Source organism: Cimex lectularius, unplaced genomic scaffold (genome assembly GCF_000648675.2).
Source record: "Cimex lectularius strain Harlan isolate CLEC.00 unplaced genomic scaffold, Clec_2.1 scaffold30, whole genome shotgun sequence".
In the NCBI taxonomy this organism is placed as follows: domain Eukaryota; kingdom Metazoa; phylum Arthropoda; class Insecta; order Hemiptera; family Cimicidae; genus Cimex; species Cimex lectularius.
Genome location: NW_019392730.1, coordinates 22097 through 49192, shown reverse-complemented (window position 1 = coordinate 49192; position 27096 = coordinate 22097). Strand labels below are relative to the sequence as shown.

At 35.2% G+C, this 27096-nt stretch overlaps 1 protein-coding gene across 5 annotated transcripts; it reads right to left on the bottom strand.

Moving 5' to 3' along the window:
• Positions 1-869: 869 nt before the first annotated feature.
• Positions 870-14978, bottom strand: LOC106666138 (papilin). 5 transcript variants are annotated; one of them, XM_024226783.1, is made up of 38 exons: positions 14924-14978; positions 14772-14851; positions 13411-13561; positions 13227-13350; positions 13090-13170; positions 12855-13027; positions 12642-12777; positions 12341-12528; positions 12136-12279; positions 11896-12075; positions 11576-11746; positions 11179-11503; positions 11006-11109; positions 10442-10820; positions 10172-10405; positions 9899-10111; positions 8877-9038; positions 8595-8811; positions 8375-8529; positions 7597-8310; positions 7348-7524; positions 6950-7132; positions 6707-6889; positions 6433-6603; positions 5993-6202; positions 5756-5926; positions 5430-5695; positions 5234-5366; positions 4955-5170; positions 4651-4812; positions 4347-4577; positions 4095-4274; positions 3776-3897; positions 3448-3598; positions 2951-3361; positions 2711-2869; positions 2358-2468; positions 870-2297 (listed from the first exon to the last, which is right to left on the bottom strand). In XM_024226783.1, the coding sequence occupies exons 2-38, from the start codon at positions 14795-14797 to the stop codon at positions 2056-2058; spliced, it is 7356 nt and encodes a 2451-aa protein (XP_024082551.1). In that variant the 5' UTR covers positions 14798-14851; positions 14924-14978; the 3' UTR covers positions 870-2055. The 5 variants fall into 5 exon arrangements, with proteins under 5 accessions (XP_024082551.1, XP_024082550.1, XP_024082554.1 ...); XM_024226782.1 differs by having other exon boundaries at positions 2957-3361; positions 10172-10820; XM_024226786.1 differs by lacking the exon at positions 2951-3361 and having other exon boundaries at positions 10172-10820.
• Between the last annotated feature and the right edge of the window lie 12118 nt (positions 14979-27096).

Sequence of the window (27096 nt, the reverse complement as noted above, 5' to 3'; positions counted from 1 at the left end):
AACCTTAATTAATTGAATGATATTAATTGGTCAAGCGGACCACAAAAAATAGTGAATTACTTGTGTAATTTGTTGACTAAACATTGCCTATTTTAACTAATTTCAACATTATATTAATTACAAACAAACCAAATTAAACGAAATCAGAAATTTATGAGTTTTAATAAAAAATATTTAATTATGATGGTTTGAAAGAAAATTCATCAAAACACCAGAAAATCATTTAGTGAATTTAACTAATAGTATTAGTGTTTTTGCTGAATTGTTAATTAATGTTCAGCAAAGTTTTTCACTTTAGCTACTTTTTAACAATGTCTAGAACTATTTTTCTTTTTCCATCCAAAATACTCAATTGGAACTATGGTAGTGGTGTGGTGAGCAGTGTGCTCAACTGCTCATATCAACAGCTCATCCCCCCCCCCTTTTATTTAGTTGGCATCAAGAATCTCCTTATTTGGAAGTGGCTGAGCACGGGCTGATTTCAAAGTTTAAGAAAGTGGCAATGACCTTTTTTGCCATGCTGTTTTTTTTATTTTTTATTTATAAGGAAAATTGAAATGCCCTATCTACATTTATGTTTAAAATATTAACTTCTAGAGGCTTGTAAAGTAGACTAATGTAAGTACTTAGACTACTACTAGAAGTACTTAGACAACATAATAACAAATCCTAATACTTCTTCATATGTATACTATAATTTAATAATATATTAACTACAGTTTAGGCACATTACACATTTTAATTTATTGTATTATATAACAAAAAACAAATTTTGAACCCAGCGTGAGATTTTATAAAACAAAAATCTATTTTCATCACCATTTCAGAGTTAATTGAATTGGAAGGTTTATAAAAATAAACAAGACTGATGCAAATTTATTTATATATTTACAGACAAAAATACAGTATGTCAGGAGTAAGGAGGCAAATGGATTATATTTTAAAATATTAAGAAATTATTTATCAGCTATCACAGAGAAATTGAGAGAATAAAGTTGAAGGCACTTGTGGCATACTGAAAATATCTAAAACGATGCAATTTCAGGGCAAAAATAATAAAAGAGATACAAATAATTTAGCACCAGAGAAAATGTGTATACATATATATAAAAATCTTTGAAAGATTAGACAAAATATAAAAGTTTAAAAAAGTTTCTATACACTAAAACTTCTATTGTAAACTACTTACAAACATTATATACTATTATTAAATAAACTTTCATTGTGACTTAGAATTATAATATATTTTTATACAATTATTTTGGTCTGTTTTGCCATTATTAACTATTCGTACAATTAAATAATATAAAACGTCTATTATTGTTGATGCTTGAATGGAAATTTTAAGAAAATTAGTAAAAAAAGTACATGATTGATAAAATTAGATTACAAAGAATTAAACATATTAATTTAAATAACAATCAAAACAAATTGAAATTGTGTTAAACATTAACGGAAAGAGGGAACGGTTACAACTTTATTCTAGACAATATTTACAGAAATTTATTTCATCATCAGCTTAAGCAATGTTTGAAGAAGAGTTTCTTATATTTCTCACTTTTGTTAAATAAATATTAAGATATTATTTAATTGTGAAATGTTGCAAAACAAAATATTTCTGATGTAGTTGGTACTTAATATAAATTAACATTATGACATTATAAATTACACAATGAGGTTGTCTTAAGGAATTTGTTTTTAAAGAAAGCCCGTAAATGAAGTGACTTGATAAATAGAATATTGGTCAGATCCAATATTTATTTATTATTATTATTTCAGGGAAGTGTGTTTATTGCTGATTTATTTTACTAGTAATGCTTTTATATAAAACAAAAAGACAACAAAAACAAGACACCTACAATGAAATGATATTAATTTAATGATATTCATTTGTGATTATAATTTAGTAATAATTAAAGTTATTTGGCCGCAGAGGCAAACAAGAAACAACAAAAAAGGAATAAATGGCATGTTTCAAAAGACAGCGTTATAAAGAAAAAGGAACTAATTAATTTTTGTTCTATCGTAAAAAGCTATGTTATTTATTTCAAGCCGTTATTGTCTGTTTTTTAAATCCTTAATTGTCCTTGATGGCAACATGTTCTTTATTCGTTGCATTTGGATGAAATCAACAATTGACCTAGTCCTTCTGTGGTGCAAACCGCTAAATTTCCCAGCTTCGGTGCATGACTTGCAACAAAACTTGGCGTAATATTCGTGGTTACAGTAGTTGGCCCCCACAATAAGCTCGCAGTTAGCGAAATAAGGGCTGTCCGTACAATTTGCTGGTATTGCCGCTATTAAATAAAGAAAAAAGTTAAATTAACAATTAATTACAATTAATCAATAGAACTTACATTCAATTTCGATCGCAACGGAGGACTGAGCACTTGAATGTCTGTTATCACCAACGCAAGTATATTCACCACTATCCGAAGGTTGAGCATTTGTTATTATTACCCAATTGTCTGTGAAGAAAAAAGTAGAATAGGGTTGTTTAAGTTGAAAATAAATTTTTTTAAATTTTACACAACATATCAATTGCGACTGAACTTTTTTTCCAGATATGTTTACCCTAATTGAAATTAATTCATTAGTTCATATTAAAATTTTTTATATTTAAAATATCAGAAGTTTTAGGCACAGAAGACATTATTTAATATATTATTAGGACACGTTTAAATGATTTTATTGCAAAAATTTAACTCACTTTGCACGAAAACTCTGTCATCAGAATAAAGGGGGATACTGTCTTTCAGCCATGTGTATTCTGGAACTGGATTTCCAGCACTACTTGAACAATTAAGTGTCACATTTGATCCTTGTGTTATTTTATGGGCAGTTGATGATGCATGAACCTGCACTGGAACTGAACAGAAAAACGAATTTAAATAAAACTGTCCGATTGATTTTACAAGCATTTATTAGGTGTTAGTAATTAGGTTAGTACCTCTACCTTGAGGATGGTAAGGTGGAGGGCGAGGCCTGTCCTCGACAGGTGGGCCCTTAGGGCTTGGCACGAGGAACTGGTTAGATGTTAGATCGTTAGGATCATACGGATCTATTGGGCCGTACATTTTAAGCGTTAGTGTAAAAGATGCGGCGCTCCCACCACCATTGTAAAGTTGACAAGTATAGTATCCGAGATGTTTCGGTGAGACTCTTTGAATATAAAGGCTGTTGTCACGCCTTTGTTCTATACCGTCGCTTCTGAGCAGTACCTTTTCTCCCTTCCACCAACTTACTGAAGGTGCTGGGAAGCCGATGGCATAGCATCGCAAGACAACAGGGTTGTTGATTGTTGCGATTATTTCCTTTTCGTCTGGATTGTTCACAACAGTAACTTGCCTTGTTGTCCCCTCTTAATATTACCCATATACCAATTGTTAGAAAAGTGTTAGTTTTTTAAAGGTTTTATTCAGTTGTTTAAAATTTTGTGCATGTTACCTCTGACAGTCAAATGATACAGCCTGGTAGCTGGTACTCCTCCATTACTTGCCTCGCATACATATTCACCATCATCTTCTATTTCTAAACCGATTATTTCTAGTTTTCCATCTTTTGCCACTCTATATTTGCTGCTTTCCGATGCAGTTATCTGAAAATTACAAAAGTAGTGTGATTAAACAGCAACAAAAAAAAGTTCAAACATCAATCTACAATTAATAAATTCATAAAAATCTAGTTGGTATTTGACATAATATAATATATAAATTGGAACATATTAATAATTGTTTAATTTTAAAACAGAATTCTGTTAAGATAAAGTGCCTACAGTTTGTCCATTTCGCTTCCATTCCACTTTTGGAGCTGGAGAACCATGTGCATTGCATTCAAATGATACCATATTTCCTTCTTCTTCTTCGGCTTCTGATGGTGTATCATCTAATATATAGGCTGTAAAAAGGTATAAATAAATTAATGTTTTGTTTTAAGTTATTAACAACAATAGATACAGGATTGTAACTATAAATTTTGCATAGTGATGACATTTCACTCGTTTTCTCACATTTACCAAATATTTTGTTTTAACATACAATGATATGCTGCTGTGAAATTTATTAATTTTAATCTGTATTTTGGTAAATTCTAACCATAAGTATTTGGTGCTTGTGTAACCACTTCTGAGACTGCAGGAATGCACGTCAACCCGCAACCGTTATAGCAACATTTCTCGTAGATTTTACAGTCTGAGTCATATTCACACTCGTTGTTACAATCTTGATGTTCAGGGCCAAGATGTGGACAAACACCAGGATGATGTTGGTGCTCATCTGTAAAAAAAAATTTATAATAATTTTTTTAATTACAGTAAAAATCCATTAATAGTGCATTAGATTCCTAACCTCCAGTACAAACTGCCTTAAATTCATTTCCTTCAGTTCGCTCAACTTCGCATGATGCATGAGGACTACAGGGTGAAGGTTCGCAAGGATTGTTACATCGACAATTTTCACAGTCATTATCATCTACCCAACGTTCGATACCGTATTGACAATGAGTCATCCTTCGACAATCATCCTCGACGGCTCGGCAATCTTTGGTCGGAACATCGGGTCCGACGTCAATATCATTTGCTATCAACAGAGGATCATATATGTAAATATTTATAAATAAAATAGTATATGATGAAGTTAAAAATTTACGCACAAACACAGAAATTCATACACTCTTCATTTGTTTCAAAATTGTTGAAGTTACCACCGCATCCAGTATACAAGAATGAAATGCAAGTTCTCTCCTCATCATCATATATCCATCTTGTTAAATGGGTGTCACAATTGCCAGGCTCCATTGGTTGAGTACAGATATCTTAAAAAAAAGAAGTGAATGAAAACAATGCAAATCAGAGTTGTAAAGTAGGATTTGTCAAAAACTATATTTACAAGGAAGTTAGTAGTTAAACGGATTATAAAATAAAAATATATAATAATAAGATATAATATGATTGTACCTGTTGTTGCTGTTTCACTATGCCGTCCTTTGTATGGTTTTGGCTCTATGTAGGCTCGACACATAGATTCACATTCGGCCACTGAGCTAAATCTGTTTGCCGTTCCTCCACATCCACTGTAAGTAAATGGCGAGCATGTTGCTCTTTCCGAATCGAAGAAATATTTAAGCTGTGAGTCATGGCAAGTGCCAGAGACTGAATAACCACTGCAAGCATCTGAGAATAAAAATGCCAAAAGTTGTTAAAAGTGACCAGTTGCATATTTATGCTTTATTTTACCTTGTGATCTGTATTCACCACATTGCCTTTCACACTGTTCTTCTGAAAGAAATCTATTTGCATTGCCTTCGCATCCTCCATATAAGAAAGATTTACATTCTCCAGTTTGGGAATCGTAGTGCCAAGAAGGTATCTTATAAATATAAAATACAACAGATAAATAATTAATTTACTAATACAGATATGAGATTCATACTTGTTCGAGGCATGGACCAGGATCAACTGGTGACAAACAGATATTTGAGTAGGTCCTGTGGTCTGGAGATGGGCGTGGTGGTTCTGGTGGCGGTTCTTCACTTCTTTTACAAGCGTGTTCACATTCTTCAATTGTATTGAACCGATTGGAATTACCCAAGCATCCGCCATAGTTAAATGAAAGGCATCGATCACTGGATGGGTCGTAATAATATTGTGGCGTCCAATTATCACATGGGCCAGCAACTCGGGGTAGGCTGCATTTGTCTGGGTAAGGACAGTTGGTTATTACTTTTGTAAAATTATGACATTAATACATTTAAAAACCTTGAGTATGTCCACAAGATTGTTGGCATTGCTCTTCTGTTTCAAAGTTGTTTCCATTGCCTTCACATCCAGTGTACGTAAATGGCTTACAAGTTCCGTCGGCATGATTGTAACTGTATCGATGGTAATATTCATTACATCTACCCCTTTCTTGTGGCAACACACACATATCTACAATTGTCAATAGCTTTATATTAGACTTTTTGTATTTAGCAGATGACCTTTCAAATCAGTAACCTGTTGAAAATGGTTCTTCAGGTGTTTCTACATACGATCCCTGTCCACACCGTCGCATACAATCATTTTGTGTTAAAAAGTTGTTTTCATTACCTTCACACCCTCCGTAATAGAAATGCTCACAAGACTTTTTAGCAGTATCATAATAATATCTGCTGGTATAGTTAGAGCAACCACCTCCCACAGCGGGTAACGTGCAAATATTTGTTTCTGAAATAGTTAGAAAGCTTTGGCTGTTATTTGTGCACATTTGCTAATATAATGCATTCTTTGTGTATGAACTTTCACCATTAATCACTAATCTACATTAATGTATGAATTATCAAGCAAACTAATTACTTAAATCAAATAGTGTCATCTATGCTAAATGTGATTTCAGAGTTCTTTTGCCTATTCCAATGAATAAACATATCAAGTAAAGAAATTGCAATTCAAATTACCTTTAGGTATTGGACAATTTGTTTCACATTCCTCTTGAGAATTAAAACTGTTTCCATTACCATTACATCCAGTGTAGTAAAATGGCATGCACTTTTGTTGGGGCATTGCAAAGTACCATTTAGGAATTTTATCAGTGCAGTTGCCAGTCTGTTTAGGTGCGAAACATTCTTCTATCATACCAAAAATGTTATATTGTTAAGAAATGTTAGACATGCATCATTAACATAATATTAAATATATCAAGCAGAAAGCAATTGGATAAAATATACGAACGTGGTGCTGTTGTTGGAGGCCGCATACACCTGTACTTGCATGCAGCTTCTGTCATAAAGTTATTCTTGGTACCCTTACAACCTCCATAAACAAATTCTTGACATGTTTTGTCTTGTTTGTTGAAATACCACCTTCTGAATTGACCGTGACACGGTCCAGGCTCAAGGGACTGTTCACATTCGTCTAAAAAATGAGCAAATAAAATGTCTATATCTCAATTTCTAATGGTTTTTTAAAAAGTACCTAGATGATCCTGAGATCCACAGAGTTCTTCACATTGTTCTCGTGTATCAAACCGGTTATTATTTCCGAGGCAGCCAGAATGATAGAATTCTTGACAACGCTTGGATTCATTATCAAAATACCAAGCAAGTGTTGAATGCTGTCCTGAACAGGCACCAACACTTTTGGGAAGAGTACAAGCATCTGTAACAATAAAATAACAATAAAATATATATCTAAAATAATTAAGAGTTTCAATTAAACTAGTTATGTAATAATTTTTTGTATTTCAAGTTACTTAAAGACTAAAAAAAGGAGTCTTTCTTGGAAAATTTTTTAAAATTAATGCCTCCTAAGAAAAAGAAATTAACAATGTTGTTAAATATCAGATGAAGGAAAGGATTTTATGATTATATTACCTTTTCCAGGAAGTACGACACAGCGTGAATGACATTCTTCCTGTGTTTTAAACCTGTTCAAATTTCCTTCACAGCCACCATACCAGAATTTAGCACAACCTCCATATTGCATATCGAAAAAGTAAAACGTGGCAAAGTCCCTGCAAGGACCAGCATCCCTTTGCAAACTACATATTTCTATAATTGAAAACATGATTAGTTTGTCTTTTCCAGAGTTCTGGTATATTTAAAAAGCAAATAAACCATTACCTCCTTTAGGTGGTACATTTTCACAACCTTCAAAGTTGTCTCCTTGAGCCTCGGTATAGCCATCATGGCAACAGCCATATTTAGTTGCTTCACAAGAGCATTTTTCATCTGGGTGAAGTTTTGTGGTAACTCCATCAGAACAACAACCATATGGTGTAGTTTCACATCGGCAATTAACATCATAAGGACTTTGGATTCTAGTTACACCATCTGGACAACATCCAAATTGGAAAGTGCTGCAAGGACAACCTTCAAATTCAGGCCCTTGTGCAGCTGTCATGTCATCAGGGCAACAGCCGTGTTCTGAGTGTTGGCATCCACAACCTTCTTTGTTGTAGCCCTTAGCGGCTGTTGTATTATCAGGGCAACAACCATAAGGTGAATGTGTGCATTCGCAACCTTCATTATTTGGACCTCTCGCAGGTGTTATATGGTCAGGACAACACCCGAATTGATAGGCCAGACAACATCCTTCATAATGCGGACCATGGGCCATAGTAACTTGGTCTGGGCAGCATCCAAATTGACTTGAAGCACAAACTGGCTCACAGCCAAAGCTATTATCACCCAAGGCACTCTTGACTCCATCAGGACAACAACCAAATTCTGTTTCTTGACAACTTGCACATCCCTTATTTTCTGGCCCTTCTGCTGCTGTAAGCCCATTGGGACAGCACCCATGTTCAGTAGATTTGCAATCTGGTCTCTCAAGAACTGCAAGGGAATAGTAAATGAAAACATATTGCTTTTGCGTATTAATGCATTAGTCTAAACTTACTGTTACACCCTTCATAATTTGGCCCTGTTGCTGTAGTAACTCTGTCAGGACAGCACCCATACTCAGCCTCATTACAAGGAACACAATTATCACACACACAGCCTGCTTGGTTAGGTCCCATCGCTGATAAAATACCATCAGGACAACATCCCCACCTTTTCAAATAAACAAATTAATAAAGTTGTAACCAACAATTATTTTTATTTAGTTCATAACATACTTGCTCATCATACAGTCAACCATAGTGGTTGGTTCCTCAGGGCATCCTTCATAATAATTTCCTTTGGATGCTGTAACACCATCTTTGCAGCATCCAAATAGAGTTTGATCACAGTCAGGTTTTGGACAGCCTTTGTATTTGGGGCCTTTGGCCGAGGAAAGTCCATCAAGGCAACATCCGAATTCAGCTTCTTTACAAGTCTTTGGAACAGAGCAACCTGATGATGTGTTAAAACATTTTTTTAAGTACTAAAAACGAGGATATTGTAACTATAAGTGTTACCTTTTCCAAATGGTCCTTTAGCTTTAGTTTTCTTGTCAGGACAACAACCAAATTTGGATTTTGCACATTTGCTTCTTTCTCTCCTCTTCTTGCATTTTCTGACTTTTTGTTCCTTGGTGATGGCAGCATCAATGGGACTTTCTGTTGTTAGGTCATAAACAACTACAAATATGTACAAGTTAATATTATTTTCAATTAAGGTAAGTAATTAATCAACTATTTAGCATCAAAATAAGTACAAGAATTAATGTGTTTGGAAATATATGAATTTAATTAATTATTCTTTGTATGTAAGGTCTTGGTTGAAATAAAAAAGTAAGTGTCACGAGCGGGATTCGAACCCACGACCTTCAGCTCAATATGCCACTGCTCCAACCACTTAACTATACGAATTTAGTTAATTAGTTTATTTTATATGTAAATAGTGTTGTGGATGTTTCATGAAATTGAAATGTTTTTCACACTTTGTAATTTAATTTTATAAATAAATACAAATAAAATAGAAATGATGGAGTGAGTGTGGTGTTCAGTACTTTTAAAAAAACTACATTCCTACTCACAGTAATTGTTTTCAAACGATCCGGATTTCAAGCCCTTAGCTCATCATCAGGTTGAAGGATTTCTACAACCACAACTCTCGACATGAATTGCAAAAGTGAACCCGGCGATGCCCCCACCAACGCGACGTTCGAATGAGAAGCTGGTTTTTTTTAAAAATGGCATTCAATTTGCGAAAAGCGGGAATTATAACACAAGTAAATATTGTAATGGTAAATACTGTAAGAAATTAATTATAAATTAGTGATTAAAGATAAATATGGTGGGGGTATCAGCAGGTTCACTTTTGCAATTCATGTCGAGACGTGGTAGTAGAAATCCCTCAACCTGATGATGAGCTAAGGGCTCGAAATCAGCATTGTTGGAAAACAGCTTAAAAATAAAATGTCTTTACTAAACATAAACAAAATTTTTACACTTTAACTTATTATATACAGGACGATGTTAAAAAGAAATGTCATTACCTGGTGTCCACTCTGATGTTGCACTACTTTCATCAGTTGTATCCGTTGGGGTGGATGATTCAGATGGAGTGGAACTAGTATCCACAAATATTGATGAAGGCTCAGAAGAAGAAGTCTCATCAAATGTTGTCAAGTCAACAGTTTCTGAGGATTCAGAAGATTCAGAGGATGTTACGTCGCTGAAGCCTGTTCCAGTCGTTAGAGAACTTCCTTCTAGAGATATAATAGTGTGAATTTCCACATGGAAAAGTCAATATATAAAATTTTATTTACCACTTGGTGATGATGTACTTTCATCAGTAGATACACTTGTGAAAAATGAAAGAGTACTGAAAGTAGAAAATGAACTGAAAACAGAAGATTCGGTGGTAGATGAATCACTGGTTGTTGTTAAAGTTTCTGATGCTGAGGATGAATCTGAAGTTAAAGATGAGACTGAAGATGAATCTACAGATGATCCTGTAGATGAATCTGTAGATAAATCTGTAGATGAATCTGTAGATAAATCTGTAGATAAATCTGTAGATGAATCTGTAGATAAATCTGTAGATGAACCTGTAGATGAATCTGTAGATGATTGAGTAAAATCAGAGGTCGCTTCTGATGAAGAATAACTTGAGCTAAGTGATGTGCCATCCATTGATGACGAACTTCCATCCATAGAAGACCCTGATAATGTTGAAGATGACTGAAGATCTGATGATGTACTATCACTTGTGACCATTGACATTGATAAAGATGAAGTGGTTAGTGAATCCGAAGTTTGTGTTGTTTCTGAACTACCAATAGCTTCTTTTTGTGGTTCATCACGAAGTAAAATGTCACCTGTTGTTGTCATATATACATTTAAATCAGGTTCGCTTGGCAAATCTCCTGAACCATCATCACCTTCACTTCCAAATGACACCTCTTTAAGAATATCCTACAATAATAAATAATAATATATTTTATTGTAGGGCATGTTGTAAATCTTACAAAATATAAAATTTACAGCATGGGTGTCTTTATGCAGTGGCGACCATTTGCCATAGAAAATTGTAATTAAAGAATTGTCATTATTGTAATTTAAAAATATGTGTTATTGCACATTAGATAAATAATACTTACAATTTCACTTGATGTTGTGTCTTCATAATCATAATCATCATAGTCACATTCTTCAGAATCTTCTTCCAAAATAGTTTGGTCTGTTGACACAGGAATTATGTGATCTAAAAGAGTAAAAGTTCATTATTGTGATAACTCAATTAAAATAAAAGTAAAAATATATTATTCTCTACCTTCACCACAGGGTTCTTTATTGCAATCTTCTACTTTTAATATGATTTTACTTTCATCACATTCAGCAAGGTTAACTGTAGTGCTATTTTTTAAACACATAACTTTTCTCTCTTTCAGACCACCACCACATGGTTTGGAACACTCGCCAAACGGCCCAGCAAACCATTCTCCCTTGCATTCTTCCTCAACTTTACATTCCTTTTGATTATCATATTTTAGTTTTGGGTCACATTTGCTTTCGTCTACTTTGACCAATGTGTCGCTTTCAAATGAGACACAAAAAACGTCTCTCGATTGAATTCCAACACCACATTTAGCTGAACACTGTACAAGAAAGAAATAATATACTAATATTTAATTTGTTATGACACTGGATAGACAAATAACTTTACTTACAGGGCTCCACTGTGATGCAAACCACTGACTTGCACAAGGACTAACTACACAGTTACGTTTTAGTTCAGGCTTTAGATTTTCCTGACACATGGAATCAGGGAATACAACTCCTTTTTCATTAGCACATTGCGCTGTTCTCGTTTCAAATGTAACTCCACACTTCTCGCTACACTAGGAAAGAAAATTATCCTTTTACAATTTTAAAGTTTCTCTGCATATAACATAAATTCTGGCTCATCAGAAGTTTAGATTGTTGATAGTTAAATTAATTTTTTTTCTCCAAAAATCAACATTTTAAATAACTAATTGCTTATACTTACTCCAGACCAATCACTAGTTATCCAATCCAATCCTTCACACGGTCTCAAGTTGCAGCTTTTTTCAGTTTCTGGCATTTTTTCAGCACAATATTCTTTATCAAGCACTTCGATTAAACCGTTGGTTTTTTTGTAGCAATGAACTTCTCTCCTTTGTTTTCCTTTTCCACAAAGATGATCACACTAGAACATTTTTTAAAATCAGAAAATGTCAATTATTTTGATTAATATTTAATCAATTACAGGTTTCCATGGTCCCTCATGCCAAGTGGGACAAGGGCCAGTTTCCTCGCACTCTTCGACAGTCGGTGGTTCAGATTCTGTAAGCAAGCAGAGCGATTCATCCACTCTAATTGCTCCCAGTCCTACTTCTTGTTGGCAAATCACCTGAAATAAATTGTATACTTACATCGTTCTTAAAATAAAATTTTCAATTATCAGATCTAACCTGTCTAGACCTTGTGCCCTTTTTACCACAAGGTTCAGAACATCTAGACCAATCTGATGTATACCATTTTGCAGGGCATACTGGCTTGGAGCAGATATTTATTGAAGTGGGTTCTGAGCCACTATCACAAAGATCTAGACTAACTTCATTTCTCCCTTGAGAACACCAAACTCTTCGAAATTGGTAGCCTGTATAAACAAATAATAAGACCAGATCAACCATCGGTTAAGACAGAACTAGAACAGATTGAGGTCAACCATATGACTCACTACGATTAAAAAAATATAAATTATTAACCCACCTTGCCCACAAGTCACATTACACTCTGAAAAGCTGTCATACGCCCAAACATATCCTTCATTTGGTGTTTCCAAGAATGATCCTTTTGGAACACTGTATGTATATTCAATACCAGGGTTTGGTTCTTGGTATAACATCTATAGAGTTTAAGAAAAATGTTTCAGCACAAAAGAAACCCACTGAATTTGTATCCCACATATAATAACAAACTTACTACTATGTAAAGGGCTTCATTCGTTGGGCCAAGAGCTGAGATAGACTCAGAAGCTAAGAAAGGAAAACTTTTCCTTTCATAAACAAAAATTGTTCCTGCAAACTTTAAGCTCTGAGAGTAGTCTATTTTCCAGTTTCCATTCAGATAAAAATGCCCGTTCTTATTTCTCACAGCTAAAATAAAAATAGTTTAATAATATTTTTTAAACAATTATAAATAGATAATTAACAATTACCTAAATAGTTGTTTGAAGGTGATTTTTCTCGCACTCTGATGTTTGTTGCTCCGGTCGGAATTATAAATAGGTCTTCATAGCCTGAAACACATAAAATGTTAAAATAAAGACTTCATAACATTGACAGAGCGATGTACCTATGAAGAGTGCATTTTTTTCTATTACGCCCGATTTTGTTGTGCATGTCGATCCATCACCACCACAAACTCGACATACATCTTCCCTCATTTTTGATCCGAGCAGATTATCACAGCCAACTGACTAAAATGTTAAAGATCATTAAAAAAAATTAAAAATCAAGAGTAGTTCTCATGTAGATACCATGCATTTTCCGTTGACACAAACGTCCCTTCCTTCATCACTACAAGGTGTACCGTCAATAACTTGATCCTGGTGCCTGTAGTAAAATCTTTCTCCAACTGGCATACAGTTCAAGACACATTTCTCTTCTGCCTTCTTGTATGGGACCCACCTTTTGTTATGAAAGATATTTTTATTGATTTATGGTATGGCAATAAGGTTTTTATGATAATTACCAGGCAGAGTTTATTCTTTAAATCATTATAATATACAATCATTCCTTCTTTTTTTATAAACCCTCAGGGTGCCGGTGTTTTTGAAAAAAAAAGCCCATTTGTAAGTATGTCGGGTTCGAATGGAGGGGCCGCTGGATTCGAACCCGGGACCTTTACCTTACAGTGATGAGCGCCGTGGCAAAGACTAAACCTTGCGGCCACCGACGCTACTATGCTAAATTGCAATTCTTGGTGGTGTTGCGGGTTTAGCATATGCTAGGTTACATCTGCCACGTTTTATTTTTAAAAAAGAACTGTGTGACTTTAAAAATTATCGTTGCAAATCTTCAATGTTAGGCGATGTTGGTTAAATTTTTTGTTATTTCCTCGGGCATACTACTTACTACCCCAGAGCGGAACGTCGTTTATCAGACAACATTAATGACGTGATGCCAGGTCGAGGTTCGTGGTTAAACAATTACCATCCGCCCAAGGAAAGCCTAAGTCGCTGGCCTGCTTAACATAATTGAGCTGTAGGTGTCTAATATGTCATGACAAGGCCTGTAATTATATGTAATTCCTTAAACTTCGGACACCCGTCGGTCGCGTGACATCAATAAGAAAACAGCATTGATATTCATTTAAATCCGTCCGTCAAAATGCTAGGTTAGTACAAAAAGCCCTTGTGCGTAGAAACATTAATATTAAAACATTTTTTTAAAATTTATAAGCATTATATTTGAATTGTTTATTTATGCCAGCTTTTAGAATTGATATCGATGCCAAAATATTTTCAGTTTTATGCAAAATTATTGTGCTGTTGACAGGTAAAGACTAATGTCGGTGCGACGTGAGGGATATGAACATTAGGAGAAATGCGATGTAATGATGTGCAGAAAGGTAGTCACATTTTTTGTTGGTTTCGATAAGACTAAAGTGTCGAGTCCTTTCATGACTTTTATCAGAACCTTGGATTAAAAGTTTCTACTAACAAAGTTTTTTCAAAATCCAAAGGGATGGCGAATCTGCGAAAAACCAATGTTCGGATATCTAACTATCAGGATCTAATTTAATTTCTTCAGCAGTCAGCAGAGCATTTCCGTTTTAACCATGTTTCAACATGCTGTAATATGAAGAATATTAATCTAAATTTTTTGATCAACTTACTGGTAGTAAACCCCTTGAAATGACATGTGATTGTATTCCGCGCATTGTTCGGCTCTGAAGTTTTCGCCGCCCGGACATTCCTGGAACGATAGTTATTACAATACAAATCAATAGGAAAACTATAAATACTGAAAGTTACAGCTTTGGCTTACCTCCGTGTTACACGAGAAGTACCTTTTGGTGCCTCCGTTGCAAGGCGATGGGGAATAAGGGCTGAAACAAAAATTAAAACATTCGTCGAATATTTAAAAAATTTTTTTTTGAGGGGTGAAGAAGGAATTTTAAAAATGGTAATAGAGTGTAATTAAATGTTTTTATAGTGTCTTCTAATGATTTAGAAAGCATGCGTATATAGGAATTTCACCCGAGTATTCGATCCGATCATTCCTAAAGGCAATTATTGTCGGATTCTCCTAGTCAGCTACATTAAAAACGCCAAATGTTAAATTAAAAAAATCTTTTAAAAGAAGTATCGATTTTAGCCAGGAAGTGCATGAACTTACCTTTTGTGTTTCTTAGCAAGATTAGATAATCGAAAAAAATGTGATATTAATAACTCTATAAATTTTATACAGAAATCGTGAGATGCGGTCTGGTGTGATGTAAGTTTCAGAAAAACTTTAACAAAAACAAGTAGGATATGGAAAAAAGTGAATTTATACAATGCAAAAAAATATTTTTTTATATTCAATCAAAGTATTTCTACTCACTCAAAGTGTTTGTTTTCAGAGTAAAACACTTTGCGTAAGTAGAAATACTTTGATTGAATAAAAAAAATATTTTTTTGCATTGTATAAGTTCACTTTTTCCACATCCTACATGTTTTTGTTAAATTTAAACAATGTTTGTAAATCCCAGGCCCTGAAGATGCTCTCAATAAAGATCGAAACGTTGGCACGATAAAGAAAATGTTTTTCTGATCACACCAAACCGCATCTCACGATTTCTGAATAATCTTCGACTAACGGTCAATAATCACCACACATTTCTATAAATTTTCTTTTCTATTTTTAAATGTATTGACATTAATGACCGATTTAAATAAATCAATCGGCTGCCGCCTCGTTATAACAACGTAAATTATATGACAAGAGAGTCCTTAACTGGGCTTGATGGAAGAGGGACTTTTTTCGTTTTATTCCCAACGATCTCACGCGACCAAATCGTTAAAAACAAGGGGCTTTTAATTACGAGTTGAACACTTTTGTTTTGTGGAGAGAAGACGACTGTAACCACATTAATCTTTTCGAGTATTCTAAAAGCGTTTGAAACAGCGCAATCAACACATGGGCCTGTTGATTAAGAGGGCCGATTAAACTCCAAATCCATTCTTCACTTCAAGGCAGGCCGCAAGCCGATTGATTATCGATTAGAACAGGTTTTAAAAAAAATATTTTTTTTATTTTTTTTAGCACCCATTGTAAAATTTGAAGCGTCAACTCTAATCCCTGCGAATGGAGTGAGATGCCAAAATGCAAAAATGATCAAAAACGATCAAACTGACAATGAACTATTTTCGGTTTCGTTCTATCAACCCTTTGGACAATAAAACGTCTAAGCCAAATAAAATATATAGTACCACTAATTTTAGTCTTCTCTGAGAAGAGATAAGAGAATTTCTGTTTAATTTCATTTTGTTTGACTCTGAATCTAAACACGAGATTCAGAATAAGCAAACTCTTTTTTTAAACCTAGCCCAATGTTTAAAGGTGTGAAACGCCTCTTAGAGTAATGCGGTGGGAAAAAATACAAAGCTAATTTTAAGCGGTCTAAGTTTATTTAAGCTTAAGGTTCAACGTTTGAATCTGCTATCGTGGGACTTGGCGGAAAAGCGGTATAGAATTCCAGAGAGACAAAAGTGGAATTTTACTATCATTCATATTTTCTATATGCAATCCTTAAAATAGATGGGCAAAACAGGTCAAATGTGGGAGAAACGTCAAAAAGCGAGGAAAAATACAGCTCACGCATACCTATTACAGCATACAGGGGCTAAGGATAGGGATAAAAGAGGTGGCCACAAGACTACTGCACCTCGACCTGAATAGAGCTATTGTGCTCCCCTGTTAATTAAAACTCACTGGCCAGCTTCAGGTTATTAACCAGCCTCATAACTTTGCCAGCGGCTCCTTGGTGTAGGATCTTGCTTGTGGTTTTTCTTGTCCTAGTTGCAAGAACCTGCAACTACATAAACCTTCACAGAAACATAAAATGTGTTGTGCGGTCTCCTCCTCTTCCTGTCCTGGCAGTATCTGCACAGAGTTTCTTCTGTCTGTATTCCTATCCGGTGAATGTGCTTTCTTAAATGTCAGGAGTCCAACCAGAATCCTGGTTCAGTTGTGGTTGCCTTCCAGTAATTCTTTTGTACGTTTTGCAGATGGTTTTTCTATGTATCTCTTCGCGTGCCTCATACCTGTATTATTCCACCAGGTTTTGGACTCTTAAGGATCCATTCTGAGATCTCTTTTGTGGCAGACTGCTATGCCGCAATAGGGTTCTGGTCCCAGAGAGTTCATGTTGGACCCCTTTTGGCCAACATGTCAGCCTGTTTGTTGCTTCTATGCCCCGAATGTCCAGGGACCGATGGGACAGTTAGGTCAATAGTGTCACTGACTTCCGTCAGGGCCTCCATGCAGTTCCAAACACTCTGCCTTCGCATGAGGCTAGAGCTCTAAGTGCTGCCTGGCTCTCAGAGAAAATGGCTATCTTCCGGGAATGTATTCCTAGCCTTTTTATTTCTCTGGCGCATTGTTCAATCTCTATGATTTCAGACTGGAAAACCGTAGCATGTTTACCTAGGTTTACCGTCAGTTCGGTCTTGGGGTTCATCGGTTTTGGAGCCGACAGTATACCAGTAGGAGTTTGCCTTTAGGGGTGCTCCTTTGGCCCATTCTTCCCGCTCTGGTATCAGTACTGTGTACTTTTTAGTAAAGTTGTACTTTGGGGTAGTGGCATCAATGGCTCCTCCCTCAGTTTCATTGTTTATTTAAATGGCCTATCCTAGCAGACACACGCTAAGAAACTATGGATTACCTACATCGTTTTGTTATTGAAAATAACCATATTTTAGATCACGTTACGCAGAAATAGGAACACTTTTCGAATGTTCTTCATGTCACTCAAAGACAGAGGTTAATAAGAACCAAATTTGGAAAAGAAAGAAGATGGCAACCAACATATAGAGAACTGTTGTCTCATTTGCAGAAGATTTCGTGTTTATTGACTCGATTGAGTTCAACGTGAAATAAGTGTAAAAATGATCAAAATTGAAAAAATAAACCTGTAATCGATATAGGCGTACGTTGAAAATAAACTCCCTGTCCATAGGGTTACTATGGTAAAGAAAAAACCTTTTTATTTATTTTTCATTTTTTGACCAACTCTGTAAAATTTTTTTAAACATAACAATACAAATATTACAATTAATTAAGGTTTTTATTTGAGATAAAAAAGTCAATGGCACGAGCGGGATTCGAACCCACGATCTTCGGCTAGATACGCCGCTGCTCTACCACTTGAGCTATCGTGACCTCGATCCACTCGGACACTAACTTCCCATTTCAACCCCACCTTTTGAATTTTCCCTCCTTTTTGCCATTTTTTAAATGTCATGTCAATTAATATATTACAATTAATTGGTCAAGCGGACCACGAAATTAGTGAATTTAATGAATTTAAATGAAGTTTACTTCACTAAAGCTCTCCGTGGCCATTTCATTTGTCGAATCCAATCCGATTACACGACATTTGAAAAATGGCAAAAAGGAGGGAAAATTCAAAAGGTGGGGTTGAGGTGGGAAGTTAGTGTCCGAGTGGATCGAGGTCACGATAGCTCAAGCGGTAGAGCAACAGCGTATCAAGCCGTAGATCGTGGGTTCGAATCCCGCTCGTGCCATTGACTTTTTTATCTCACATAAAAACCTTAATTAATTGTCATATATTAATTGGTCAAGCGGACCACGAAATTAGTGAATATAATACAAATATCCAAAGTTTAAAACAGCGTTTATCCTATCACAGATTCGAGGCTATTTGATTCAAATTATCAAAGTTTAGATCAATTTATCGACTTTTGCATCTAGATTCGCACTGATAAAAAAAGGATGACGGATGACCGGGATGGTGAGAAATAAACCAATCACTTCTGGTGGCAATGTGTTAGTTTTAATGCGGATATTGAACCCTCGTTTGACCATGAAACACTCGCCTCACTAATCCCTTCACCCCCTAAATTCTCATCTGTATTTTTATCATTTAAGTGAAACGATTCCGGCCCCATTTAGAACTGTATATCGTAACAGTTTACGTTTCAGGGAGAAGAAATTCAAACTCGTTTCAAAACATGGGAATTCACTCGGGTAAACGTTTTACTAAAAGGTATCATTGATTAACAGATATTTCAAAAATTCTAACCACAAAACATATCTTTCTGTACAGTCAGGTCTTTTTATACAGCACACTTACAGTTAAAAGTCATCATTAGTATAAAATAAATGATAAATGTTTGACTAAGAAAACTCCAAGTTCCATTAAAATTATGAAATTACACTTGCCAATTTAGAAGGATTGGTTATCAAATAAGAAATATCTACTTACAATTTTTAATCTCATGGGTTAAAAAAAAAATACAATGAAATTACATATTGAAATTTTATCTCATGACTAGTACAATTCTAAATCCCTCATATTTTGTTTAGGATACCGAAACTAACGTCGTTTAAGGTTTATTTCAGATTTTTAGATATTGTTAAAATTATATAAAACACTGGTTTAAAAAATTGAAGTCATACATTTTTTAATTTTTTTTTCAAAATTGTAAATACACTGACAGGCAAAAAATTCCACCCAACTGATTTTCTTTTTCATTTTCCTGATAGAAGAAAATTCTGCCCTTAATTTGTCTCATTGTTTTTAACAATAAATATTTTTTTATGCTATGTTTTAAATTGGGAATATCAATTAGAGGTAAATACACTTAATCCTTAATCCAAAACAAGAGTAAAGGATTTTTCAATGCTTAATTTTTACGGAATTCAAAATGTTTATTCAGTCTCATTTGAATTCTGAAGCAATAAACTGTTTAGTTTTCATCTTTGTTGTCTTAATTTCAATTTTCAAACTTAAAAATGCCACTTAATGCTGAGGATGTTGCGCGTGGTGTGGAATTTATTGATTGGACAGTCCATCAGGTATGCGGCTACTGCCATCCAAGTTCCCTACGAAACACCGCGAGACGTTGTTAGACGTTTTCGAGAAACTGTGTCCTACCATAGAAGGCCCGGTTCTGGAAGCCCTAGGGTAACAGAACCATAGGATGACCGTTTTTTGATTTTAAGAATTTTGCGAAACCGGCACCTTACTGTTGTTCAAGCGATTCATCAGCTCCAGGAAGTTCGAGGTGTCCAAATTTCTGAACACACTGCTCGAAGAAGATTAAATCAGTATGGACTGATGGTTTTCCGCCCAGTAAGAGGACCAGAATTGAACACACACAGTTGCACGAATCGCATTTGTTCGAGAACACAGCCATTGGTCTTTGGACGATTGGTCTGCTGTACTTTTTCAGATGAGTGTAGATTTGCTCTTCGATCTCAAGATGGAATCAGAAAAATGAAAGAGTGTGGAGAAAGCGAAATGAAAAGTATGAAGCCTTTCATTTTTCCCAGCGTCAATCTTTTCAACGTGGCTCAGTGATGGTGTGGCCGGAAATGTCAATGGAAAGCCACACACAGTTGGTTGTTGTTCCTGGAGGGTCTTTAACGGTCACTCCCTTTGTGGATGAAATTTTGGACATCATGCGTTGTCTATCCTCGATGAAATCAGCGCCAATTCTATTCTAATGTACGACAATGCCCGTCCACATGGCGATCGCATTGTGTAACCATACCTTCAACAGAATAACATCAGGGTCTTAGCCTGGCCAGCCCGTTCTCCCGACTTGAACCTCATCGAACATTTATGAGATAACCTCAAAAGACGAATATGAGCACGTCCATATCTTCCTGATACACTCCACGATCTTGAAAGGACTCTTCGTGAAATCTCCAGCTAAGAGGCATTTCCAGACTAGTGGAGAGTAGCCGAGGCGTTTTCGAGATGTAATTATGGCAAAAGGATGCAGTACGCGCTATTGACACGTTAATTAAAACTCTAAACAAAATTAAAACAAATTTTATCTGACCGTATTTTTAAAAAAATTTTATATTTTTATTTTATTTTTAATTTTCCTTAGCAATTTACATTTTTAAAATACTTTTTTAGACAAAGACTCAATTATTAAACGATAAAAAAACGTGAAACTTTGATTAATATATAAAAACAACAAAACAAACATACCAATCAAGTTATATTATATTGTATATTATATAATATATATTATATAAAGTGGCTGGAATTTTTTGCCTGTCAGTGTAGATGGAGATTTTCTCATGGAGTCTGTAGGGTCGATTGAAGATGGGGAGAAGCCGAAACGCTTCTGATAGATCAATAAGCGATGATAGGCAGACCGAAATAATTTTTTTTTACGAGGGTTCGCAACAGCAGAGGTCATATAAACCCTCAGGGTGCCGGTGTTTTTGAAAAAAATCCCATTTGTAAGTCTGTCGGGTTCGAATGCAGGGCCGCTGGATTCGAACCCGGGACCTTTACCTTACAGTGATGAGCGCTGTGTCAACCGTTGCGGCCACCGACGCCCCCACCGAAATAATTGGTGACGACCTAATTGGCCAGGGTACAGCACCCCGCATATTTATTTCTCTATTACGTTCAAATTCTGCTTTGACTTCTTCCAAATAATAAAAAAAGAACAATGTCTAGTATTTTTGATTACTCATTATTTTAACAGACTCCAATATTGCATAGGTTGAAAGGGATAGAGATCAAAATTTTCATCTACTTGTTAAAACAACAACAAAGAATAAAAATAGCAAATTATTAAGTATTACCTGCATTCTCGTGTTTGGAAGGAAACGCCTCCTCCGCAGGTTCTGGTACAGGGTGACGGCTCGGACCAAGGACCCCATTCTCCTGATTCTTCGGACCCGCCTCCCTCGTCTTCTATGACATATATGCTCGGCTCGTCGTATTGGTGCTGCCTCCTTTGCCTCCGACTCTTTTCGTGCCGGTGAGCCTGCCAATAGACAAAAAAATGTTGCATAAGCCAAGGAAAAACTTCAGGCCCGGGTAATTAAGCGGTGGATATCGGATGGACTTCTTTACATAATAAGGTGCCTAAGTGGTGGCGCCCTTCAAGGGAGCCGACGGGCCTTTACGACTACCTGTCACATTTTATTCAATCATTATCTGAGGGAAACCGATGCTACGAACCTTCGCCGAATGGAATAAAAAATATAAAAAAGGGGTCGATTTCTTTAGATATTGAAATGACAGGAATAGCCTGAGGGAGCCGTTGAACTACGACTACGGTTTAATAGCATATTAATAACGGTTCAAAACTGTTCATCTTTATTATCGTTTTAGTTACTTAACTAAAGACTAATTTCGGACTAGGTTATGAAAGATTTGAACAATTGGCAATTCTTTCTTTTTTATTACTTGCCTTCTTCTTTTTCTTCCATACCATCCGGATAGTGCGTTACTTCTCATCAAGTAGATTGGTTTTATCAGTGTTTTGCCTTAGTATTTTTTTTTATCGGGTTCGGGGTGTTCAAGTTCAGTTTTTATGATTGAATTCCAACTCAAAATACTTCCAAATGGGCTTTTTTGCCTGAATTTTGGGGGTTGATATAATCTCTGCAGTTGCAAACCCCCCCCCCAAAAAAAAAAAATCTTGACAATAAATTATGTCTTGTTTTAGATCAGATTTAATATTTTTCTTTAAGTAAACACGAAATTAGACTTTTTAAAATTATTTTTAAAGAGCTTCCCCCTTAAATACGATACACTTCCTTTAAAAGAGAGGCAACCATTTAAAAGTAATAAAAAAGTACTGCCAAATTTCTTATTCGCTGTATGAAAATCTTCAAGCGGAAACTGATAAAGCACAAAAGAATTGGTTGATCTTTATTCTCTAAATTTTTTTACCAAATCTTCTCATAATATAAAAAATTTTCATTTGAAAAAGTAATAATTTCATGTGTGTTGATTAGTGACCGTTAATCTATGATTATTCAGCGACCGTGAGATGCGGTCTGGTGTGATGTAGGTTTCAGAAAAACATTTTCTTTATCGTGCTAACGTTTCGATCTTTATTGAGATCATCTTCAGAGCCTGGGATTTACAAACATTGTTTAAATTTAACAAATACATGTAGGATGNATGTTTGTAAATCCCAGGCCCTGAAGATGATCTCAATAAAGATCGAAACGTTGGCACGATAAAGAAAATGTTTTTCTGAAACCTACATCACACCAGCATCTCACGATCTCTGAATAATCAGTAATAATTTTATTTTATTTTTAATTACATAATTCAAAATAGATACTCAATTTGAGAGATTGTGGGTCATTAGAGCAACGAAATATTTGCTATTTCATGCCTTAAGAGCAATTGTATTATTCTAGCTCTTCTGGAGGACTAGAATCGATAAAAGAAATTGTATAGGAGCCAGTAATTTTTCGGAAGAGTTAACACACAAAAAGGGTTTTAATGAGGTAGCAAGCTCCGAAATCAGGATCACCCTTAGATGGCGATTCCAAGGACGACGGCTCATCCTTTGATTTCATACCGACCCGTAGTTTCATAGGGAAATCTTAACAGCTTTTTTTTCTCTTCTCTCTCTACGGCTTCCTCCCTTTTTTTATTGGACACTAATCGACTGATCTCGTATTACATAGTTTTATATAGAATTTACCAGTAAAACGTTTTAGCAAGAATGCACTTGAATTTTTCATATTATTTCAACGCAATTTTTAACTACCAACAAAGTCATTTCAGCCCCCACGAGATGTGGGGTAAGATACTCGATATTCCGCCTAGTCTTCATGTTCGGTCGACTTTTTAACATCTTCAAGATTGAAGCGTGAAAACTAGCTAAATTATCTTTTTATGTAAGGGTTTGGTTGAAATGAAAAAGTTAGTGTCACAAGCGGGATTCGAACCCACGACCTTCGAGTGGATCGAAGTCACGATAGCTCAAGTGATAGAGCAGTCTAGCAGAAGGTCGTGGGTTCGAATCCCGCTCGTAACACTAACTTTTTTATATCAACTAAAAACCTTAATTAATTGAAAGATATTAAAAATAATATAAAAATATAAGAAAAATATACTAAGTCATAAAAGTGGATAAAATGATATAAATTGTGAAGAATTCGAGCTAATTTTAATTTAAATATTTGATTACAAAGATAACATACACAAATTAGTTAAGTACTAAGTTCCTATCTTATCAACCATTACAGTTAACGATATTTTATACTTAGTTCTGTTCTTTTTTCTTCTTCCCGTTCTTTCAACTCACTTTGGCATCTACAATCATTCTCAGATATTGAGTAGTAAGGTATAATGACGGAATATGGTGGTAATGTTTTATTTATAAAAAATATATACACATATTTAAGCTGATTGAGCCGGATTCATCTTTTTTTATTTATTTAGTTACACGCCTTTGAAACTGAAGGGTTTTGGAAGATGGTTGATGTGTTCGATTCTTCTGATTTCAACTGTTGTATCATCTGCAAATGTAGCATACATGTTTGTATGCTGTCCATTTTCCAGTATATAGCAAGTAAAGGATTGGAACTAGTATACTCCCTTGGGGCACTCCTGCATTTATTTTCTTAGAACTACTGATCTTCTTGTTTGACTCTAAAATGTTTGTCATTAAACAGAAATTGATAATATCCAGATAATTCTTTAGTAGCAATGGTAAGTTTTTCATTCCAGACCTTGTCAAAAGTCTATGAAAGAGCAAGGAAGAATGCAGAACAAATTAGTTTTTCTTCGAGTGAATTTTCTATTACATATGTTACTCAGTGAATTTCGTCTACTGTGGAATGTTTTGATCGGATTCGAAATGAGTGGCGTTGGTTTTATTGTTTTCTATTATGAGTTTTATTCTTTTAAGTAATAACTTTTCAAGAAGCTTAGCGACGACTGAAAAATGGATACGGACGCGTCATCATTACTACAAACTTTCTGGGCGTACGAAATCGACCAGATTTCAACCATCATTCAACCAAGAGTTCCAACCTTCGAAGAATCCAGTAACTACAGTCCAGGATACTTTGAAACATTGCTCAAGGTCCCATGCCTTACTATCCACTTCCAAATCCCACGTGTCCTCGAAATCGCAAGAATGCGATACACACGCAACCATAAAACCCTAGACCCTCATACCAACCCCTAGTCTATCACCTTTCACCCCGAACCTTTTCCGAAAATTTTCAAGTTGTCTAAATCTCTAATGTCCTCGCCATTTCCTTCCTGTGATAGGAGCGTAATTAATGGATTACTTCTCCACTTTCGTAATACAATAATACAAAATTATAAAGGCAACAAATTACTCGTATCACTCTCCGGTAATGATGTGCTATGCTTGACATAGTAATATTATCCGTAAGCATTTGTTGCAGGACGTATCCAGCCATTTTAGAACAGTGTTGGAGGCTTCTGGAAAATGTTCGACTGTAAGCAATTTAAAGGACACAGATTTTGTTTTTAAACCTTATTTATTTAAAACTGTACATTGGATACAGTCTCCATATTCTGCCTCTTAAGTTAAAAAACCTGGGTTTGTCCAACTTATTCATAACAAATATTATGTCTCTAATAACTGATAGAAAAATTTATTTCAAAATAAACAAAAATGGCAATCTTATAGGGCCAAGGACTTCCTACAAAGGACTCCCACAAGGAGGTGTACTTAGCCCTATTTTATACGCCTTATATGTCTCGGACTTAACTGAAATATGTATTTATTCAGCAGGCGATTCTTTAAGCGATTGTTTGAACAGTTTGGTCAGTTTCGCCCCTATTCTAAACGACTGGTTAAACAAAAATGGACTAGAAATATCCGATTCAAAATCTGTTTTATGCCCATTTACTAGGAAAAGAAAAATTGATATATCAAAAAGTGTGAAAATAGGGAACTATGAATTCCCAGTAAAATTTCAGGTTAAATTTTTAGGCTTAACATTAGACCGAAAATTGTCCTGGAAAGCTCACATTAAGACAATATTAAACAAGGGCGAAAAACTATATAACATAATTCGCATTTTTACAGGAGCCAAATGGGGAGTTGATCCAGCAATAGGGTTACTTTTTTACAAATCTTCTATAAGATCGGTATTAGATTTTGGTTTGATCGTATATGGACAGGCGTCAGATACTGACTTGAGAAAATTGCAAACCTTTAACAATAAATGTATAAGAAGAATCCTGGGATTACTACCAAGTACGCCGAAAGTAGTCCTTTCTGCAGAAGCAGGAGAACCCCTCTAACAATCAGAATACAAAAATTAGCCTTAAACAAATTAATAAATTTACAACATTTGGATAGTGCTCTTCTGCCAATAATCTCATTGTTGACCGAGCTAGTCCAGACAGAACAGTATTGGAGGAAAAAGAAGCTTCCACCTATAGTGCACCCGATATTTTCCAAATGTATAAAAATCAGCTCCATCCGGTGTATCAACTAGAATATCAAAAAGCCATTAGCTCTCTGAATACCATTTATTTACAGGATTATTCAAAATATCCTGCACATATTTCAAATAAGTTATTCGTAGAAGAGGTGAATCATCGCAGACCAGATCATCACTGGATCTTTACGGATGGGTCGGTATTGAACGGAAAAGTAGTTTGTGCCATTTATGATCCAATAAATAATTTTTATAGAAAATTCTCGCTTCCTCCAACATTGTCTATTTTCTCGGCAGAAATGTCTGCGCTTTTAAAAGCTTTAGATTATATAGATTCGTTAGTAGAATCAAAATTCTGTGTTTTCACAGACAGTAGAAGCACAGTGACACAGATAGAAAAGTTTTCCCCAAAGGCTAACTGCGATTACTTAGTTTCAGAAACAATTAGTAAAGCATATGACTTGGAGCTCAAAAATAAGTTAGTAACTATAAGTTGGTGTCGAGGCCATTGCGGAGTGGTCTTCAACGAGACGGTGGACAAGTTGGCAAAAGAGGCGACGACAAATGGAGAGGTCCAAAACATCCAGATTCCTAGCAGCGACATAAAACGAGTACTTTCGGAAAAATGGACAAATGAATGGAAACATTGGTATAAAAATGATAGCGCTGGTTTCTTTTTTAAAACGTTGGTCCCAGAACCCCGACTCCACCCCTGGGTAGCTACAATGAAAGGAAGTAAGGCATTTTTCTCAACAATAATGAGAATACGGTCCAATCATAGCATG